Source organism: Crassostrea angulata, chromosome 2, assembly GCF_025612915.1.
Source record: "Crassostrea angulata isolate pt1a10 chromosome 2, ASM2561291v2, whole genome shotgun sequence".
NCBI lineage: Eukaryota > Metazoa > Mollusca > Bivalvia > Ostreida > Ostreidae > Magallana > Magallana angulata.
In genome coordinates, this window is record NC_069112.1 from 38,470,947 (window position 1) to 38,490,853 (window position 19,907).

Genomic DNA, 19,907 nt, shown 5'->3' on the forward strand with positions numbered 1-19,907 from the left:
AGAATGCATTTAGTACAAGTTATAACAATAATCTAATAACCAAATTATAAACAAACATTAAACATTTTTTGTAATAATACATGTTCATATTCATTTTCGGGTTTGCCTTTCTTTGACATATCAACCATAGCGAGATTTCAGAAATTATTTTTTACAATTTATGATACATACATTTAACTTAAACAAAATAATTCGTTGAAGAATTTACAGTTGCATTTAAACTTTTACTTCAAATATGCATACATGTACATGTATATCTATACGTACTGGAATTATAGGAATATTTAAAGATGATTTAAATACAATATTTCTAGATGATTTAAATACATTCAATGTTCTATGATATTACATAATATTTTCTATTATTGAAAATATACAAGTATAAATTAAATGAAAGATAGTTAAGTTATACATAGTATCCACTTTATGTGATAGTCCTACATGTACTTGTAGCTGTCATTCTTCAATGTCACTGTCATCAGTGTCAGAGACATCAATAATTGCAGCGTCTTTGACATATTCACCCCAGTTCTGAATACCTGTAGCTGAAACATCGACATCATTGTGCTTTGCAAATCCCAAGTACCACACAACAGATGCAATGTGCGAGCAGACACCTACCACACGTGCACCCGCACGGCATTTACAATACCAGGCAGTGACAGCTGATTCTGTGTATTGGATCCAGAGCATATACTTCTTTGATGAAATATGCCTACTCTGCAACTTAACTCTAATTAAGCCGGGGTGTTCTTTATGGACCAAGATGTCAGACTCTCCTTCCATGTATTCTTGAATATAACTTGGACAAAGCCTTACTTGGTATACTCCACAAGTTAAATTTCTAATTTCTTCTTCGTCTAGCTTGGGGAAATTCAAAGAATCGGATGAAACTTCCCAGCAGGATGACCTCTTGTCAAGTGCATGTTCTTCCACAAATGCCTTTAAACTGTTGACTTGCTTTGACAGGTATTGCATCTTGGCTGCAAGAGCTTCATCGTCATCTGCATTTCCTGTAGAGAGGGGTGGTAAATACTTATTGGAAATCGCACATACAATTCGCACATAGTCCCCTATGAATGGCACCTGATTTGTTGGGAGGGTATGTGCAAGATATTTCCAACGTTTAATCCTGGAATTGGCAGCCTCCACAACCCAGCGAATCTGTAAATCAGAAAATGAGAAAAGCAAAACAATAAGTAAATTCATATGAAATCTCAATTTTAAATGCAAGTACTAGTATGTATCAAGTCAAAGACCTTATTGCAACACATCCTTACACTGTGAGTACACCAAATAAAGAGAAACAAAATTAGGATTTTCTTTATTTGCTACATACCGGGTACATGTATTTTGAAATTAGGAAGTCTACTTGCCTTGGTAACCAAACGACTGGCATTTGCATCAGGTGTGGGCATTTGCCGTTCCCCTTTGGCAAGAAGATGAGGCATGTATGCTTTTATACCAAACTCCTCAAGGACTCCAAGGGCATCCCGAAATCCCCTGTCCACGATAAATATATCGTCATCTTCAAACCAGTTCTTGATGTCTTCTATATTTGATTTCAACATATGATTCAGGATGGATGCATCGTTGTTTCGACTGTCAGCAAGATAGGGACCAACTACTGTCAGGAAATATCCATCCGTTGAAACAACAACCATTGGCTTAACCAAAGGGCGGCCTTTATGGATGCTGTATGTCCTTCTTTGGAATTGGAAATGGTTGCTTTTCTGGATGTATATATAAGTCCCATCAAGGACTGCGATGGCTTGACTTTGTGTCATATTTCCAAAGAGAGATTGGGCCAGTGGTCTTGTGTGGTTCGCTATCAATTCTTGGCGAGATATATGGTGTAATCCTACGTTTTCTGGAACAAACTTTTTCATAAGTGCAGTCCTGACAGTTGAAATAGCTCTTCTTACTGACGACTTTGAAATACCAAATATTGTTGACATTAACTGGTTCGACATTCCAGATCGCATTTTGAGAAGGAATATTCCTAGAGACATTGTTGATGTTCTGCTAGGTGTATTTTTTATTTCTGTTTCTATCTCCTGATGCAGATCTGCAAAGTGGTCTTTGGATATTCCAGTTAGAGTGATGTAATCCAGGTTGTTAAGGTATGACGGATCAAACGTGAATTTGGATGAGCAATTCTGAATTGCATAACTCCGTATCCTTGTGATTAGGTCTACTATTGTACGTCTGTTCAAACATGATGTATCTATAGTCTTTAAATTATTCAGTGATCCTGTGATAAAATCATCATTAGCAATATGTGAGGGACAGCACCTGCTGCCAGATGGGATAATCACTTCCTTGTGGATGAATGCTGAGAGTCTTGCTGATATCGGCACAACGATGAGCTTCGGCCCGGGTCTCTTGCAAATGAAGCAGTATGAATGGGAAGAAACAGTCCTATGAAGAGGCAGGGTAACAGATGGTGGACTTAGACATAATGAGTTTCCTGGAAGTTCAGTGTCAAGTTTTGCATTAATAGGTTTTTCTTTTACTTGTTTGTTTCTGTAGTACTGGTGTCTGCATTTATTACATAACACATCCACTGGTCTAGCATCCACCATGAACGTTTTCCTCAGAAATCGTCTTATTTCAACGCTTTCACATTTCTTCCTGTCATTTGGCTTAGTTCTTTTCTTACATAGAACACACGGAAATCTATTTCTGCCATCAACTAGCTCCATTCTACAAAACAACAAAGAAAAACATGAAGTGGAAATTACAATTTTATAGTTTTTTCATTTATTCAAAATTCATTATTTTATAGTCTTTCATTTCTTTTAAAATTATATGAGCAATTAGTGCTGGGGACTAAAAAACCTTCGTTATACCTTTCGTTATACCCGAGATTTTCATATATTCGTGTTCGTTATAAACGAGTTTTACTGTATTAAGAAGAAATTAAGACAGATGGAACATCCTTTTAACACGTATCTGACGACGAAGGGAATTATGTATTTATTATGAATAAATTATTTTTTGTACTTTAGATATTTTTTTTAATTATTGAGTACAAATATATAGATTAATCTTTTTACGTTGTGAATGTTTTTATAATTTTACAATTAGCAATTTAATTCCATTAATTATTTTTTCTCTGGTTTAGGATTATTTTTATTATTGATTAAAAAAGCATTTATCTATACTCTTTATTGATTATATCCATATTAATTATGTATGAATTTTTTTATACGTTATGTATGCTTTTTTTTTTTATAAATTTAATTTTTGTTTGGTCAATAATATAAAGAACAATTATAAATAATTTCCAACGGAATTTAATAATAATTACAATCACGAAAACTGATAATATATGGGTTATTTGTTCATATTTTTAATATTGAATTTTTTTTCAAGAAATAAATGTACTTCATTAATTTATCTTTAAGTCTTTAAGTTAATTGGGTTTTTTTTTTATTCCTGTACTTATTTCCTCATTTAGATGCAATGTTTTATGTTTCAATTATCAAGAAAAACAACCAATATTTATTTTCATTTCATTACTCTTTTTTTACATGGATTTTTGGGGGGTTTTTTTTGTTTTCTGCAAGTGTTAAAAATTTCATGAACCAGAATATCTAAGGAACGAATTATCCAGTAACCGGTTGACCTAGTGTCGGTTGACAAGGAAACGTAAACAGTGTATACAGACATGCACACGTATCAAACGTTGTACAATCCATATGATAAAAATTCAAGAAACAGACTTGATAAATTCATTGTCATTGATTAACAAAGGCCAAGATAAAAATTATATAACGTTACCTCTCTGATTTACTTTACATCTTTTCCGGGGGGGGGGGGGGTCCTATCTGAGGTGACAACTCGGTGACAAGCAGGCGTTTTGTGCATGTAATATGTATCGAGATTATCTAATGATAAAGATAGTAAAGAAAAGAAAGTTTTTGTGCTAGATATTTACTCAAGATACTTTTTTATTCACAAGCTTAACTGTTTATCAAGATCAAAGGGAAGTCACACCAGTTTTGTACGGGCACAGGGGTGGATCCAGTAACTTGAGGGGAGTATTTGTTTTTTTTATAGGTTATTATGTGGTTAAAATCGATGAAGAAAACTACTTACCTTGCATGTTTTTATTTTTCTTCAGTTTGTCATGGTTTGTGATCGTAGACAATCTTCATCTTCTATTTTATTCTCAAGAGTAACAATACGGAACTTTCGTGTTACGGATCCGCTCCGTAGTCATGAAATATTGAGCATACGATACGATTTAAAAAAAAAAAATCTTTATTCAAAAAGACATTAAAAATGAACAATAAGATACCATGTAGTCTCTTTTTAATTTTTTTTTCTGTTTTATTCGGCGTTTTGATGACATATACCAAAAATCCACTTGCATGGAATGAAAAATTCCGGTTATTTGCAGAAAGTATAAGTTAAAAATGCAAATAACCCCCAAGCCTCGATCCAAAAAATATCAAGATTTTTTTGACACAATTTTATTGTTAATTTTTATTTTTTCAATACTTTTTAGATCGAGGCGTGGGGTGATATAAAAATTTTTATCCAAATAGGTGACATGTAGCAAAATTTGCAAAAAACTGGTGACCGATACCGGTTTAGCTTCTTATAATATATATCTGCATGAGTTTTCGCGGAAAAAATGTTACGGATTTTTAAGAAAGAAGGTCCAAGCTTTTTAATATTATGATAGATTTTGCAATATGGGAGACTTCAATTTACTCATAATCACGGGGCCGATTTTGGCACTTCGTGGCTTTAGTTCTTTGTTAATCGAAATATTGTATTTTATATGTTTATGCCAAATATTTTGTTTTATTTATGGTTCAATATTGGGAAACTGCAGAGAAAAAAAAACAATGATTAATTTTATAGAAGCAGTTTTATATCTGCATTTGATCATATTGATAAATTCTAACCGACCTGTGTTTTCATCTACTTGGCATTTTACCAAAATAGGACATGTTTCTGAGACGCAGGATGCAGACGTTTTAGATATCCAACCCCTTCACGTCAATTCTCTTGGAGAGTGTGCGATGCATTGTGGAATCAATGCACTTTGTATTGCGTTTGATTTTTGTTTTCTTAATGGTTCCCACACTTGTCGGTTGCGCTCTGGACACACAGTACCTTCAAACACCGCTACACAATGTGGACTTTACGAAATGACAGCTGTAAGTACATTTTTACATTAAGACTTTTACACCTTAATCAATGACATGATACTTAGAAGGGGTGCAGAGAAGAGAGAGAGAGAGAGAGAGAGAGAGAGAGAGAGAGAGAGAGAGAGAGAGAGAGAGAGGGAGAGAGAGAAAGAGAGAGATTTTGTAAAATTGAGTAATATTCTCTGTTCGTTTTTTTTAATATACAAAATAATACACATATACATTTACAGAAGAAAGATTGTTCGGGTGGAATCTTCATAACATCTCAAAGAATATGCAAGAAAAGTAAGTTAATGCTTTAAAAGGGCGATAATTGCAAACCTGTGAAAATTCTTCTCAAAAACCACTGCACTAGGCATGCCAATATTTACACCAAAGCTTGTATACATCGTGAATATTCGGAATTGTTAAAATTGAAATTGCTAGACCTTTACTGGGGCCCAAAGAGGGATTTAAAGTTTATTAACTGAAAAATAAAATTAACAAAGAAATGTATATGAAAAAATGTCAATTCTCAAGGACTTCAATGCTGTAATAATGGAAATAATATACAAGTACCCCAAGATAGTGGAGATTCTAAATTGTGAAAACAGTGACCGCCGGACAATTACTAGAGCCCCAACAGATGACCAAAGTTTAAAATATACATGTACATTTATAATGGGAAACTGTTCAGGAATCTTCTTCTCAATAATTAGAATGCTGCAATTTGTTCATATTCACATATCGCGCGGTATTCAATTTGTCTGTACATGTATCTGTTGGTTTGTCATAGAACTGACAACTTCCGAAGATAAGCATTCAATCCCTAAATGAATATTTTTTATATTTACAGTGAAATAGAAAAAAAAACATATTTGACTGCAAAAGGGTATTTAAGACCTGAAATTTTAGTCCGATTTGATGTATCATATTATTATGAATACAACCATGTCAAAGATGTTTTGTTAAACTCTTCAATCTTTCATGTAAAAATAAAATGTTTCTGATAATTTATATTTTTAAAGGGGATGTCAAAAACTTGTTTAATGCCGTTTTTTGGAGAGACTGTAGATATTAGAGATATACATTTCATTAGTCAAATAATGAACGAAACCTTGAGATTTATTACTTTTTTCTTTCTTAATTTATATACATTGACAAATGAGAACCTGATTTTTTATTGTGTTTACTAAAAAATTAAGTCCCGCTACACCATATCAAACAAACCTGTAGTTAAGGTCTTCCGTTTCCAACGGAAGACCTTATAGTGATTGTAATGTTTCTTTTTATTATTATTATTATTTTTTTCCCCTTTTTGTCTTATGAATTTCTCAGAGATGTCTTGATGAATTCTCATAAAATTTTCAGGAATGCCTGAAAATATAAACATCTAGAGGTTTTTTGTAAAAGATTTTCTAAATTCACTTCCGTTCGTCCGTTTCCTGTCCCGCGAGAAAAAGTTTGTCACATCGAGATGTCAGAAACGATAAAGACATGAACATCCAAACTTTGAGGGATGATAGACCTATAGTTGTAGATGTGTTTAAACATTTTTGTTTTGTTCGGCTTAACTTCCGGTCGTCACCGGAAGGACTTCAATTTTTTTTGTTTTTACGTATTTAATTTATTTTACGTAAATAAAGATATTAGTATAGATCCTTACATATGTCATCTATGCAATGTTAAATCAACAACAAAATTCTACTTCCGGTGAGACATCTCAATCATCTCAGGTAGCTTTTTTAAAACATATTTTGTACCCGCGAGATCTCAGAAACTATAATTGATCAAGACACGAAACTTTCATGGATTATAGACATTTGATTGAAGATGTGTTTAACCGGTTTCATTTTGTCTTCCGTCACTTCCGGTCCACACCGGAAGAGTTCAAACAAATCGAGCTGTTAATCAGATTAACTGTTTTCCTTTGATATTTTTAGTTAGATAAAGGAAAACTAATGTACAAAAGGCAAGTATACAAGAAATGTTAAATACAATTTACATTGAACACTTCCGTTTTCCCGTTTCCTGTCCAGAGACCAAAAATCTCATTTTGACGAGATCTCAAAAAACGGGAACGCCTTGAACAACCAAACTTTGTGGGATGATAGACCTATGTATCTACATGTGTAAACACTATTTTGTTTTATCCGGCGTAACTTCCGGTCGTCATAGGAAGTACACCCAATTTTGATATTTTAAAAAATATTTTGCTTATTTAGCATTGAAATAACATTTTAGCTATAGAAATACAAAAAGTCATCTACCTATGGTAAAAAAAAGTACAACTTCCGGTGAGACATCTCACATATCTCAGATAGCCTTCTTTTTTTTTAAAACAAAGTATAAATAAGATCTCAGAAACTGTGATAGATCAAGACACAAAACTTATATATATTATATCCATTTTCCGTTTACAAGACAACTGGATTTTTTGTGCAGATTAATACATGAGGAACGGGAGACTTTTTTGTTGCTATAGCAACAAGAGTCTAGTTAAGGTCTTCCGTTTCCAACGGAAGACCTTATAGTGATTGTAATGTTTCTTTTTATTATTATTATTATTTTTTTCCCCTTTTTGTCTTATGAATTTCTCAGAAATGTCTTGATGAATTGTTCTAAAATTTTCAGGAATGACTGAAAATATAAACATCTAGAGGTTTTTTGTAAAAGATTTTCTAAACTCGCTTCCGTTCGTCAGTTTCCTGTCCCGGGACAAAAAGCTTGTCACCTCGAGATGTCGGAAACGATAAAGACTTGAACATCCAAACTTTGAGGGATGATAGACCTATAGTTGTAAATGTGTTTAAACATTTTTGTTTTGTTCGGCGTAACTTCCGGTCGTCACCGGAAGCTCTTCAAAATTTTTTGTTTTTACGTATTTAATTTATTTTCCATAGAATAAAGATATGAGTATAGATCCTTACAAACGTCATCTATACAATGTTAAATAAACAAAAAAATTCTACTTCCGGTGAGATATTTCGATTATCTCAGGAAGCTTTTTTAAAACATATTTTGTACCCGCAAGTTCTCAGGTACTGTACGTGATCAAGACACGAAACTTTCACTAATCATAGACATTTGATTGAAGATGTGTTTAAACAGTTTCATTTTGTCTTCCGTCACTTCCGGTCCACAGCGGAAGAGTTCAAACAAATCAAACTCTTTATCCGTTAAACTGTTTTTATTTGATAGTTTTAGCTACTTCGATGAATAATAATGTAAAATAGGAAAGTAACAAGATATAAAAAATTTAAATTTCATTTAGCACTTCCGTTTGTCCGTTTCCTGTCCCGAGACAAAAAACCTTATATCGACGAGATCTCAAAAACGGTAGCGACTTCAACAACCAAACCTTGTAGGATTATAGACCTGTGTATGGACAGGTGTTAACACTATTTTGTTTCATCCGGCGTAACTTCCGGTCGTCACAGGAAAAAGACTCAATTTTGATATTTTTAAAAAGATTTTGGTTATTTAGAATTGAAGTAACATTTTAGCTATAGAAATACAAAAAGTCATCTACACCTGGTAAAAAAAGTTCTACTTCCGGTGAGACATCTCATATATCTCAGATAGCCTTCTTTTTTAAAAACAAAGTATAAATAAGATCTCAGAAACTGTGATAGATCAAGACACAAAACTTATAAATATTATTTGATAGATGTGTTTAACCGTTTTTATTTTGTCGACCGTCACTTCCGGTCCACACAGGAAGAGTTCAAACAAATCAAGTTTTTTTTAAAAGTTTAACTAGATTTCTCAGATTTTTGTCACTGTAAGCTAATTAGACACGACACTTTCATGATTGATAGAAATTTGATTGGGGATGTGTTTAACGGGTTTAATTTTGTCAAAAGTCACTTCCGGTTCTTACCGGAAGGCTTCAAACAAATCATGTTTTTAACAAGTTTAACTAACTTTCTTGGATGTTTCATCTAGCCTGACAAACAGTGATGTACGCTGAGCAAATGTATGACAAATACCAGCTTTTGTTTTTATTACCACTTCCGTTTGTCCGTTTCCGGTCCCGAGACAAAAATAATTGTTCCAAAGAGATCTTAGATTTGGCAGAGACGTGAACAACCAAACTTTGAGGAAAGATTAACTTATGATTGTACAAATGGTTAACATTTTTGTTTGGTTCGGCGTTACTTCCGGTCGTCACAGAAAGTACTTCAGAAATTGATTTCTTTTTCATTCTCGTTGTTTTACATGTTAGTAACGTCCGTATATATCATTCACAATAATTATCATATCCACTTTTTTCTCTGTTAGAGAAGCAATGTCTTACAGTTAAATTGATATATGTATATCAAAACGGAAGACCTTTTTGTTGCTTTTGCAACAAGAGTCTAGTTATGAAGTATCATTGAACATATTAATATCGTACACTTCAAAAACTATTTTTCATTTACTAGATCTTGACCATAGAGAATATATGTTTATCATGATTTCAAAGTGGTTATTGATTTCCCTCTAGTTATCTCCAATTTTTCTTTAAACATAGTCTTTCTTTTTTTAAAGTGTTATTGTCCAGGGTGAAATATTCATCTTCTTTAATTTGATTTTCTTCAAATACGGCATAGGCTTTTTTCTACCAATAAAAAAAACCATCAGTAATTTGAATGTTCTTCCCAAAACAAAGCAAAATAATAAGTTATATTTTAAAGAAACGCATTAAAAATCAACACTTACGGTTGCTCTTCTTCTAGAATGAACAATTAGATCAACGCATATCTTATTTCTTTCAAAACAGTTTATAATCAGATAACATGCACATCGCCATTTGCCTTGGTGGGTGTTGCGACCGGCTGACGTAAACCAGACTGTCATAGAAGAAAACAATCGATGACACGTCGAAACAAGCCATATTTAGAGAAGAAACAAACACAAGTAGTGTATTTATTATTTGATCGATTTAATAATTATAACTCCATGTTTATGTCTGTATTGACGCACCGTGAGATAATGTGCATGTACCATTAGCATTTCTAAATGTATTGATTTAAGATAACATCTACGTATACCTTAAAAAAAAGATGGACGTTCAGAAGGAAGAATATTTTCACAAGAAAATTTGACGAAGCAATCACTAACAAGTTCAAATATTGATTTATTATTTAGGATTGACTGTATAAATGCTTGTTAGATTTCATTGGATTTTCATCCACCGTGTGAATGTTTCGAAGACGTTCAATAATGATTGAAAGTTTAAGGATTTTTTCCCCTGAATCTCTGGCGATCTAATTTAACTATATGTTACATATCCATAAAATGTAAACATTTTTAAACTGATTCTCCTTTATTTATGAAGAATCGATTTTGTTTACAAATCCGTACGACAGGTGTGTGGATAACTGAACACTACGTATTGAGAAAGAAATTCTGTGGTGAAAACAATCACTGTAACTGAGGGAGGCAACTGTAGCTAAGTTTATTTGATTTGATTATCATAGAGATTTACTCCCCCAATTGAAACAAAAAATCCTTCACGACAGGATGTCTTTCTCAATATGAATTTAAACATACACGCTAAAATTTTTAAAGGGTGCTTGTACGGTAGATTATTAAAAGAAGGTTGGTTTTAAGTTATTATGCTATTTAATCATCAATAGCGAGACATAATGTTGAACCAGTGTAATGATTTCAAGGTAACTCATTGTTGGTGTTCATTCAAAGCTTGATTTACGTCTTTCTATGGTTGAGTCGTGCTGAATTGAAAGTTACGTTTTAGTTTTGTCAAATCACTCAGTATGATACTTTACTGACCTAATCTTCTACAATATATTTATACTCAATCGCGACAATTCCATCAAGACCTTTAGCAAAGCAATGTTCAACTTTTTATGCTATATATATATATATATATATATATATATATATATATATATATATATATATATATATATATATATAAATATATATATATAGGCACATTATTGCATTTTTTTTATTATGGTGATCACTTTAAATCTGCATTTTGTTTTTGTATTACCAATGGCAGTTTTGTCGGACTTTGCATTGCGTAAACCTACCAAACAGTCGTCAACCTTTGCAATTCATACAGCTGAGTATGCTGTAGATGGTAACTATGGCACAGACCTTATGATCGACCAATGTACATCCACAGATACAAACGACATAAACCCCTGGTGGATGGTAGATCTGCAAACTGTGTGTTACATTACATCTGTCAGAATAGTCAACAGAGGACCGGATAGCACCGGAATAGGTAAAGCTACAAAGTAAATTAGATATTAAAATAAAGTGCACTGTTATAGTCCGTACCTTTATCTTATTAGATTACATGTACCCCACCCCCCACCCCCCCCCCCAAAAAAAAAACCAAAAAAAAACCAAAAAAGCAAACAACCCCCTCTCCTCGAAAAAAAACCCAAACAAAACAAAAACCAAAAAGAAAAGAAAAATAACAAAAAAGAAAAAAAAAACAAAACCCCAAAGAAACTCTCTATCTGTTTTAAATTTTCTTTGCAAATAGAGGATGCACAAACAAGTAATATTTGATCGGATACATTTTTGCAAGTTCAATAAAAGTTTATCTATCTAGATATGAATTGATTTAAGAAAATTATGATGGTTGTTCCATATGTAATGTGGTTTGTAGTTTTGTGCTATTATATAACACTTTGCACATTTTGTAAATACGAATACCATTGAATACCTATATTAAATACCATTCAAAATGTGTAAACAAGAGACTTCAGCACTTCATAGTTTGAAACTTATAGACATTTAAAAGAGCCAATAGAGCCTATCGTTGACCACTGTTGTAAAAATAGTAGAAAACGGGATGAGAGTATTGGACTATCGTACAGTACACATTACAATTTCAGTTTTGTTCTCACTAACATCTTTTAATGCCATTCGTTTGTTTCAATTAATAGATTCATCACACCGGCTGCGGGATGTTACTGTCACTGTAGGGCTGACAGAATCAACTGTCAACATTGTCTGTGGTTTCTTTGCTGGCCCCGGTACTCTGTCACAGGTGGTCATCATCGACTGTCCGACAATACCAGAGGGGAGATTTGTAAAGATCTCCAAAACAACCGAGTATCTCACTCTTTGTGAAGTTGACGTCTTTGGAGTCGCTGTATAATCATAGTCATAACCAACGTCTTATAGTTGAAACATTACGTAAATCGTTTAAATTTCGCAGAACTTGATGAACGTATTGTCTATTCATTTTAATATGACTTTGGCAAAAGGCTTAAGAGTTTGGTTTTTTTTTCTTTTACAGCGGTGACAACTCTTAATTATACATATACGTGTTCGTTCGTAATATAATGCATGCATTTGATATTTAAAATGTAAATGCATGTAACTTTATACCAGTGTGAAATTTTAAGAAAAGGTTTTCAAAGTTTTTGGTTACAGTAGATAGTGAACATGGTACTTGAAATTGTTTGTTTGATTTCAAATCATTTATTTTTTGTTGTGTTTTTTGACTTTATACATGTATGCACATATGTCTATTAAAATACATTTAATTTGAATATCGCATTTATTATTCAATGAACTGTATTTGCTGAGATATTCGGGATTTTCATAACCTGGATTTATCGTTCGTAACACGAGTTATCTCTCCATTAGAGCAGGTATAGCGCTATGTAACCAGTATAAACAATTGGTTGAAACAAACGTTTTTTGTCTTGTTTAATCTGTTATTGATGTAAATTGTCAATGTAGAAAGACGGTTGTGCAATTAAAGGATGCTGTTATAATAAAATACTAAATACCCCCCCCCCCCCACCACACCCCAACAAAAAAACAAACAAACAAACAAACAAAAACAAACAGTAGGGAGATTTAACGAGCGCTTTTAATTGTACCGTATCCAGGCACATACCATAGTTTTTTAAAAAGTGGATAGGGAGTTGGGGACTCATAAAAAAACACATCAACAAACCAAAAAATAAAAGAAAATTACAACTTCTCAAATCGTGAAAATCCTAATCCGTGTGTGTATGGGTGGAGGGGGAGGGTTGAAGTGTACTACTTTACTGTATGTATACCACAAATCATAACACCATTTTTTTTTCACAGATACACAATTTATTTACTTGCCCCAAAAAAGGTGGGGGGGGGGCCTTCATGGTATTTACAATTTTATATATGTAAATTTATGAAAATATCTGCTGCAAGTAGTAGGGAGGGTAGTCCCCCACCCCACCCCTACCCCTAATTGTTGCCAGGTGCCTGCCATCTACCAATCAATAATGCAGTTGCTGGCGATGATGTGCTTGGTTTCAGGGCAGCGCTGCTGATACATGTACACTGTATTATACAGAGAAGTGGACATGCAAACCATTCCTAAAGACATGTGTAATATTGTCTGTCTACCTCTCAAAACAATCTATCAGTATGTCGAGGTACAAAGATTGGCATTATACCTACGTACGTACGTATCTGCATTGGTTATTGGCGGACCTTACTTTACTTCCTCCTGATGGATTTTATTTAGATTAATGAATGACTAATGTCAATTTCATCACTATGGGAATTTAAGCGATAATGGGTAAAAACATCTACAACCTAGCTTTTGCGCAATTTTTCGCATACATCGCTGGCAATCGTGTTTTCATATAAAGTTGCGTTCCGATTTTGATCGACAACATTCGCGTTAATATTTATATATATATAGTTTATTACATTCTTAATTTTTCATGAACAGTTTATTCCCTTAAATGTTGTTTGCTATGTTTGGTAAGTGAATAAAGTAAAATACAATTATATAAAGGGCACTGAGATAAATGATAAAAGTAATAAAGGTACTAAAAGTTTAACAAACTACAAAAAGTGTGTTTAAGCTGTTCCCTTAAAAACTTAAAAGAAAAAAGATCTCTTATTTTAAACCAAAGACATTCTAATTTCGATGAAATCTATATTTCAAAGCACTGAGCTCTATTATTACGCTGTCATTCTTCTTAACCTTATAATACCGGTCATAGACTCTGTTTTGTTGAGAAATTCAAATCATTTTTATTAGTTAAACATCCTGCATTACAGCTGCCTGAATTGATGACTGTCAGTGCCCACTGCGTGTATACTTATTTTTTTGTATCAAAACATGGCATTTCGAACGAATACATCTCCACAGGCTAGTGCGAACATCATATTTTGAAAGAGTGTTTGGGGCAAAGAGGGGGGTTGGGGTTGGAAAAGCAGACCGACCGAAAATCAAGACAAAAACAAATAATATGGGGACTGTTCGTTAATAATCTATAATTCTATATTTGATTTCTTTAGAAATAAAAGTCGATTTTTAACTCCAGTCCTCTCTAATATTCATAACATCTTTCATTTCTGCGGAACAGGTGGGTTCATTTTATCAAGGAAACCACTATACCACCATCAATCCGTTAGCTAACAAAAGGAGTTATTATCCCGAAAATAAGACTCCAAAAGTTTTCTTCGCATTGTTTGCCGATTAAGCAAAACTTTGTACATCACGTTATACATTGGAACAAAATGATTTCTTTCTGTTCATTTTAGTTTTTATTTTAACTTTTGATGTTTTCTGTTTGGTAATTAAAATATTATCAAATGTTTTTGCTGTAAGAAAAGTCAATTTTAAGTAAACGTCCGTCGTTGTATATGTAAACTCCCGCACTGCTTACTCATCTTCTAATAAACGGAAGTACTGCATACCTGCTATGAGGAGAACAACTATTTCAGTAACGGTAACTCTACTTTATAGGACCCCCGAATATGAGGACAGAAAAAAGTGAAGCAACAGATAACTTGATATTAGAACTATGTATAGTTTGCTGGTCAAAATTTCAAATTTTAATGTTTTCAAAGATTTCTTGAGATTTTATTTCTCAGAACTTATGCTACAGCTACTATTAGACAACAACACCGATTTCTATCTGAGACATGCCATTCCTAATTTTAATGATTCAGAAGTTACTTCCCCGTTATATATGCACTGAATCAAACAATACTGTACAGTGTTTCGATATTCTATTGAATATATGATCGATAAACTATTCATAAATAGATTAATTACATTATCTTTGTTGGCATAACAAGAGTGTAATTATTTCCCTTTTAAAACTATTTATGTTCGAATAAGCTTAGAAAATTGTATTTTTTATTACCCAATCTGTAAGCCCATTTGAGTAAAAAATATCACCAAAATCTGCGATATTTTTCTATTTATCAAAAATAAATATACACGTTTTCCTCTCAATTTATTTGAATAATAAAATGTTGTTTTCTTCTGTGATTCATTTGGGATATGAGGTTACGTATCGATATTGCAGGGGAAAAAAAACTCATTAACCTTTTACTTTCTCTTCCCTAATAGGCTGTAAAGTAAGTCTTAAAGTGATAACTAACTTTTTGCCATTGAAACTAATTAGGTACTTCAGACTTGTCAAGAGATTCAAGGGGTGGGGTTGGTGTCATAAAAAAAAATCAGTCAGTACATGTACGGAACTTTTCACCCATTTAGTCGAAACTTTCATATAGCAGCCGGCGCATTTATTTCAGTTTATAGCCGGTGCTAACAATCCAATATTTCAATAAACAACCGTAACTTTCAAAATCCTTGTGTATTCAATATAGTTCGTTTAAAATATACTTATATGTTTATTTTGTCTTCCTTCATGAGTCAGAATAGATTTACATATATTTTGTTGTGTCAGAACCAGTGCAATATATTTTCTAAATGAAAATACTAGTAAAATACCTTGTTAGATATGGCTTTTGATTCGTACCCAGGTAAGAACTTATTCTGTATTTGGATACTTATTATGCTATTAAGCAAATTACATTAATAATAAATTACAATAATTCCTAACATGTTCCGTGAACATCGATTGTTTTAAAATTTCCTTGATTTTGGGACACTTTTTTTTTTGTGGCGTGACCCATAGAATATCTATAGACTAGCAGCAGTACAATTTTCCACTAGAAACATCGAACGCCGATTTTTACGGATAGCAGCAGTTTAGGTACTACATCGTGAAAATGTGTTTGGTGTGCATTTACATATAACTCTTGTTCAACAAACCATTTACGTATTTAACAATGCATGTAAACACATATTGAGGTTAATTATAAAAGCAAATCTTTCATCACTTCTTTAAAGTTTGTTGTTACCTATTCAGTAATAGAATATCGTCTTATTGTACTTCAAAAGCAAACATTTTCAAAGAAATTCACTTAAGTTAGAAAATTAGTTTTCAAATAGGCTAGGAAGAGTTTTTTTTAGAAAGAGAGGTATTTAATGCCATAAGACATATGAAGAACAACAAATCTTCCTGAGGTAATGGGTACACTTCTGGTTATTTCAATTTTTTTTTAAAGATATTAAAGATTGTTGCACGAGCCATTGAATGTATATTTTTGAAGAAGGAATTCACCATTTCACAGAGACTTGGAATTATCTTATGTCTACCTAAAGGTGATCAGCCTAGACAGTTTAATAAAAAATCTGGCGACCAATTACTCTTTGAAATGTTTAAATTATTTAAGGGTGAGATCAGATCTAATAAAACCTCTATATTGCCAGTAACAGTCAATATGTGATTATGAAAACCCAATACTATTATCTTTGTCCGTTTTCAAGTAACCAATTACAATAGAGTCTATATTCTTCATACAATGTTCAATGTTAGACCCCACACCCTTTTGACCCCCCCCCCCCCCAAACAGTGGTTGTCTAACCCAAAATGAGTAAAATCAAACCAGGGTGCACAAATAGATATGCAGGCCTATCGTATTCTAGAATTTTGTACAATTCTGTTCAGCCATCTCTGAGAAACAAGTTCAGAGCGGGAAAGAAGAAGGAGAAAAATACAAAGAATAATAATACATGTAATAATAACCGTACAGAAACAATAACTCTCCAAATTTCATTCGGGGGACTTAATAATAAAGATTAAATAGAGATAGGATCATCAAACATCCAAAATTTAAAGATAATTGACAATTTCTGATTCTAAGGGGGTCAGGATGACCCCTTAGGGTCATGACTTACATGCCATAATGATCTGATGCGCCATGACCTAAGGAGGAATGATATCTTTGGATTAAGGTGGGGGGGGGGGGGCACAATGGGTTTTATGATATTTGATAATTTCAGGAAGAGCACTTGGGATCATGACCTATACATACCATCTGAAATGCCTTGAACAAAGTAGCAATAATATATGTACATAATATATGATTAAATTTAAGAACCAAGATATAGATCAATCATCTATGTTTTGTAATACTTCCTATGTATATATACATGTATTAGTTTGTGTTTTGTTCTATACTATTCATGTTCATGGCTGTAGTATGGCTTAGTCTTATTTTATATTACATTAAAAAAGTGTCAAATATATCACTTGGAACCCCCAACCCCCAAAAAACTCAAATATAAACTGTAACCCACTCCCTCCTTAATTGTCAAATGATCTATGAAATCAAAATATAATTTGGGGTCTAAACGGTTTTATAAAATGTTAAAAATGTTATTCTAAAAAAAAATTGCATTACATCTTGCATAATTGACAAATGATCTATTAAGATATGATCAGAAGTCATTTTCTACCTTGGGATCAATAACTAATATTCAGAAAAGTTAATAACAATAAATGATTCAAATTATAAATGTTTATACATGTACTTTACATCAAACCCCCACCCCCACCCCCTCCAATCAAACCTGGTTCTAAAGATTCAGTCTTCTTACATTCTTACATGTGTACAGTAGTAAATTTTAAATCATTTCTTGATTGCTTTTTCTCTCCTACTGCACATTAACATTTTGGAAATTGCTTAATTCAATGTTTAAGATTGATAAACAAAATGTTATATCCATCGCGGGGGTGTTAAGGAAGCATATGGGCAATATGCCGTCTTATTTTAACTGTTGTATTCAAAATCGTGAAATTGAATATTTATTTTGAATAAGATCAAAAACTTAGTATTATCCTTTAAAATAGTTGTCAGTGCAATAAAATCGGGTAGTACATAACTGCCACATTGGTGCTTTATCACGTGACAACTATAAATAGCTTACGTATATTCCTTAACATAAAATGATAGAACAATACTACCCCGCGGTTTCCAAAATAAAATAAACATACCAAGTGAAGGCAAAACATCTCAGTTTAATCAAAACTGCTGCTAGAATCCTATGTTTTTCCTTATTAAAAAGTTATTCATCCGGTTCTAGTAAAACCTTCCCAACTTTTATAAAGTTTGCACGGAAAACGGCAAAATGCATTAAAACAACACACACCATGGGATTCTAGCAGCACTTTTCAATTTAAGCATTAATCAAACTAATGATACCTATAAAATTTCAAGTTCAATATACACGGGGTAGTGTTGTTCTAGTCGGATTTTTATATCGTAAACAACGACAGAGGAAACCCTGGCCGAGAAATAAAAGCAAATTTATATACCTTTTAGCGAATGATTGATAAAACTAACATCTCCCCCAGTATCCTTATGTTCCATTCTCAATAAATCACACCACAATACTTTATTAAAGTTTTTAGATTAGTTATATTTTGAATATGTTTACAATGCTTTCCGATCAAATTCACACGACATTCAACTTTTAGTCATGACGTCATCAATGTGTAAATCTACGTAATACAAACTAATTTCTGGCAAAAATTGTCTTCAGTATTTTTAATTTGTTTTTGGTCTACGTTTCGTTGCTTATATATTTGAATATGTACATAATAACTAAGATTTGTGATTTCACGGAATTACATGTAACTCAGATTCCATATGCTTCCTTAACACCCCCGCGATGTGTATTCGCATGTTTGGGGCAATTGTAAAGTCTCCTAAACCAAGCGGTGCCATGATGATCATTAAGCTATGTATTAACCACATGGATCGAACACTACATATGAATAAAGATAAAAATAAAATACTTTATTATTTCTTGTTCTAGAACGTCAGGATGTCCTTTCAGGGGGCATAACCTATACACAATCTGATGTGCAATGACACAATGAGCAATATCAAATTTTATGGTTAAGGGATGAGGATCTCAGAAGTTAACAAAATATACAGTGTATAATCATTTTCTATTTCATAAAGGGGGGGGGGGGGGTAAAGACAACACTGGGGGTCATGTACTTTACACCATTTGATGCATCATAAAGACATTAGAAGATTTCTGGTATTTTCCCGTTTCATGGGGTCAGAACAGTCCCATTAGGTTATGGCCTACATAATGCATTTGATGCATTAGCATTATAATACATTAAGAAAGAAATATTCCTTCCTTCCTTCCTATTGTAACTCGTATAAAACTAATAAGTCTCTACACTTACTTACATGTAATACACAGATTTAATACGAAATTGTTTATACAGGGTCAATATGGGGTAAACTCAATAGTGTAAGTCTGACAAATGAAAAAAAAAAACTTTTGCAATTAAAATGACAGAAAAAATAGGTAACGATGATAAGCTTATTTAAAGATAACAGTATCCTGTCAAAGGAGATCACTTATTTAGAAAGTGAAAGTAATACTTATGTTTGCTGGTGTCTCATTATATTGTGCTATACATGTATTATGCTTACCTATATTGGTCAACATCATGATGATAATCCAATTAAAGCACAATAATGAATTCCTTTAGCTGATCATCACAAACGAAATGTTTATGCATGTTAACTTAAATTTTCCTGCATATGAAAAACACATACATGTAAATCGAAGAGCTGAAATTATTTTTTTAATGCGGCTGACTTCAGTCTGAA

At 32.7% G+C, this 19,907-nt stretch overlaps 2 protein-coding genes across 2 annotated transcripts; one reads left to right on the top strand and one right to left on the bottom strand.

Moving 5' to 3' along the window:
• Positions 1 to 215: 215 nt before the first annotated feature.
• LOC128170612 (uncharacterized) lies at positions 216 to 4,719 on the bottom strand. Its single transcript, XM_052836392.1, has 3 exons — positions 4,105 to 4,719; positions 1,377 to 2,706; positions 216 to 1,164 (listed from the first exon to the last, which is right to left on the bottom strand). The coding sequence occupies exons 2-3, from the start codon at positions 2,703 to 2,705 to the stop codon at positions 457 to 459; spliced, it is 2,037 nt and encodes a 678-aa protein (XP_052692352.1). The 5' UTR covers position 2,706; positions 4,105 to 4,719; the 3' UTR covers positions 216 to 456.
• Positions 4,720 to 5,039: 320 nt separating this feature from the next.
• Positions 5,040 to 12,276, top strand: LOC128170640 (fucolectin-1-like). Its single transcript, XM_052836415.1, has 4 exons — positions 5,040 to 5,177; positions 5,399 to 5,453; positions 11,161 to 11,388; positions 12,062 to 12,276. The coding sequence occupies exons 1-4, from the start codon at positions 5,040 to 5,042 to the stop codon at positions 12,274 to 12,276; spliced, it is 636 nt and encodes a 211-aa protein (XP_052692375.1).
• The last annotated feature ends 7,631 nt before the right edge of the window (positions 12,277 to 19,907 follow it).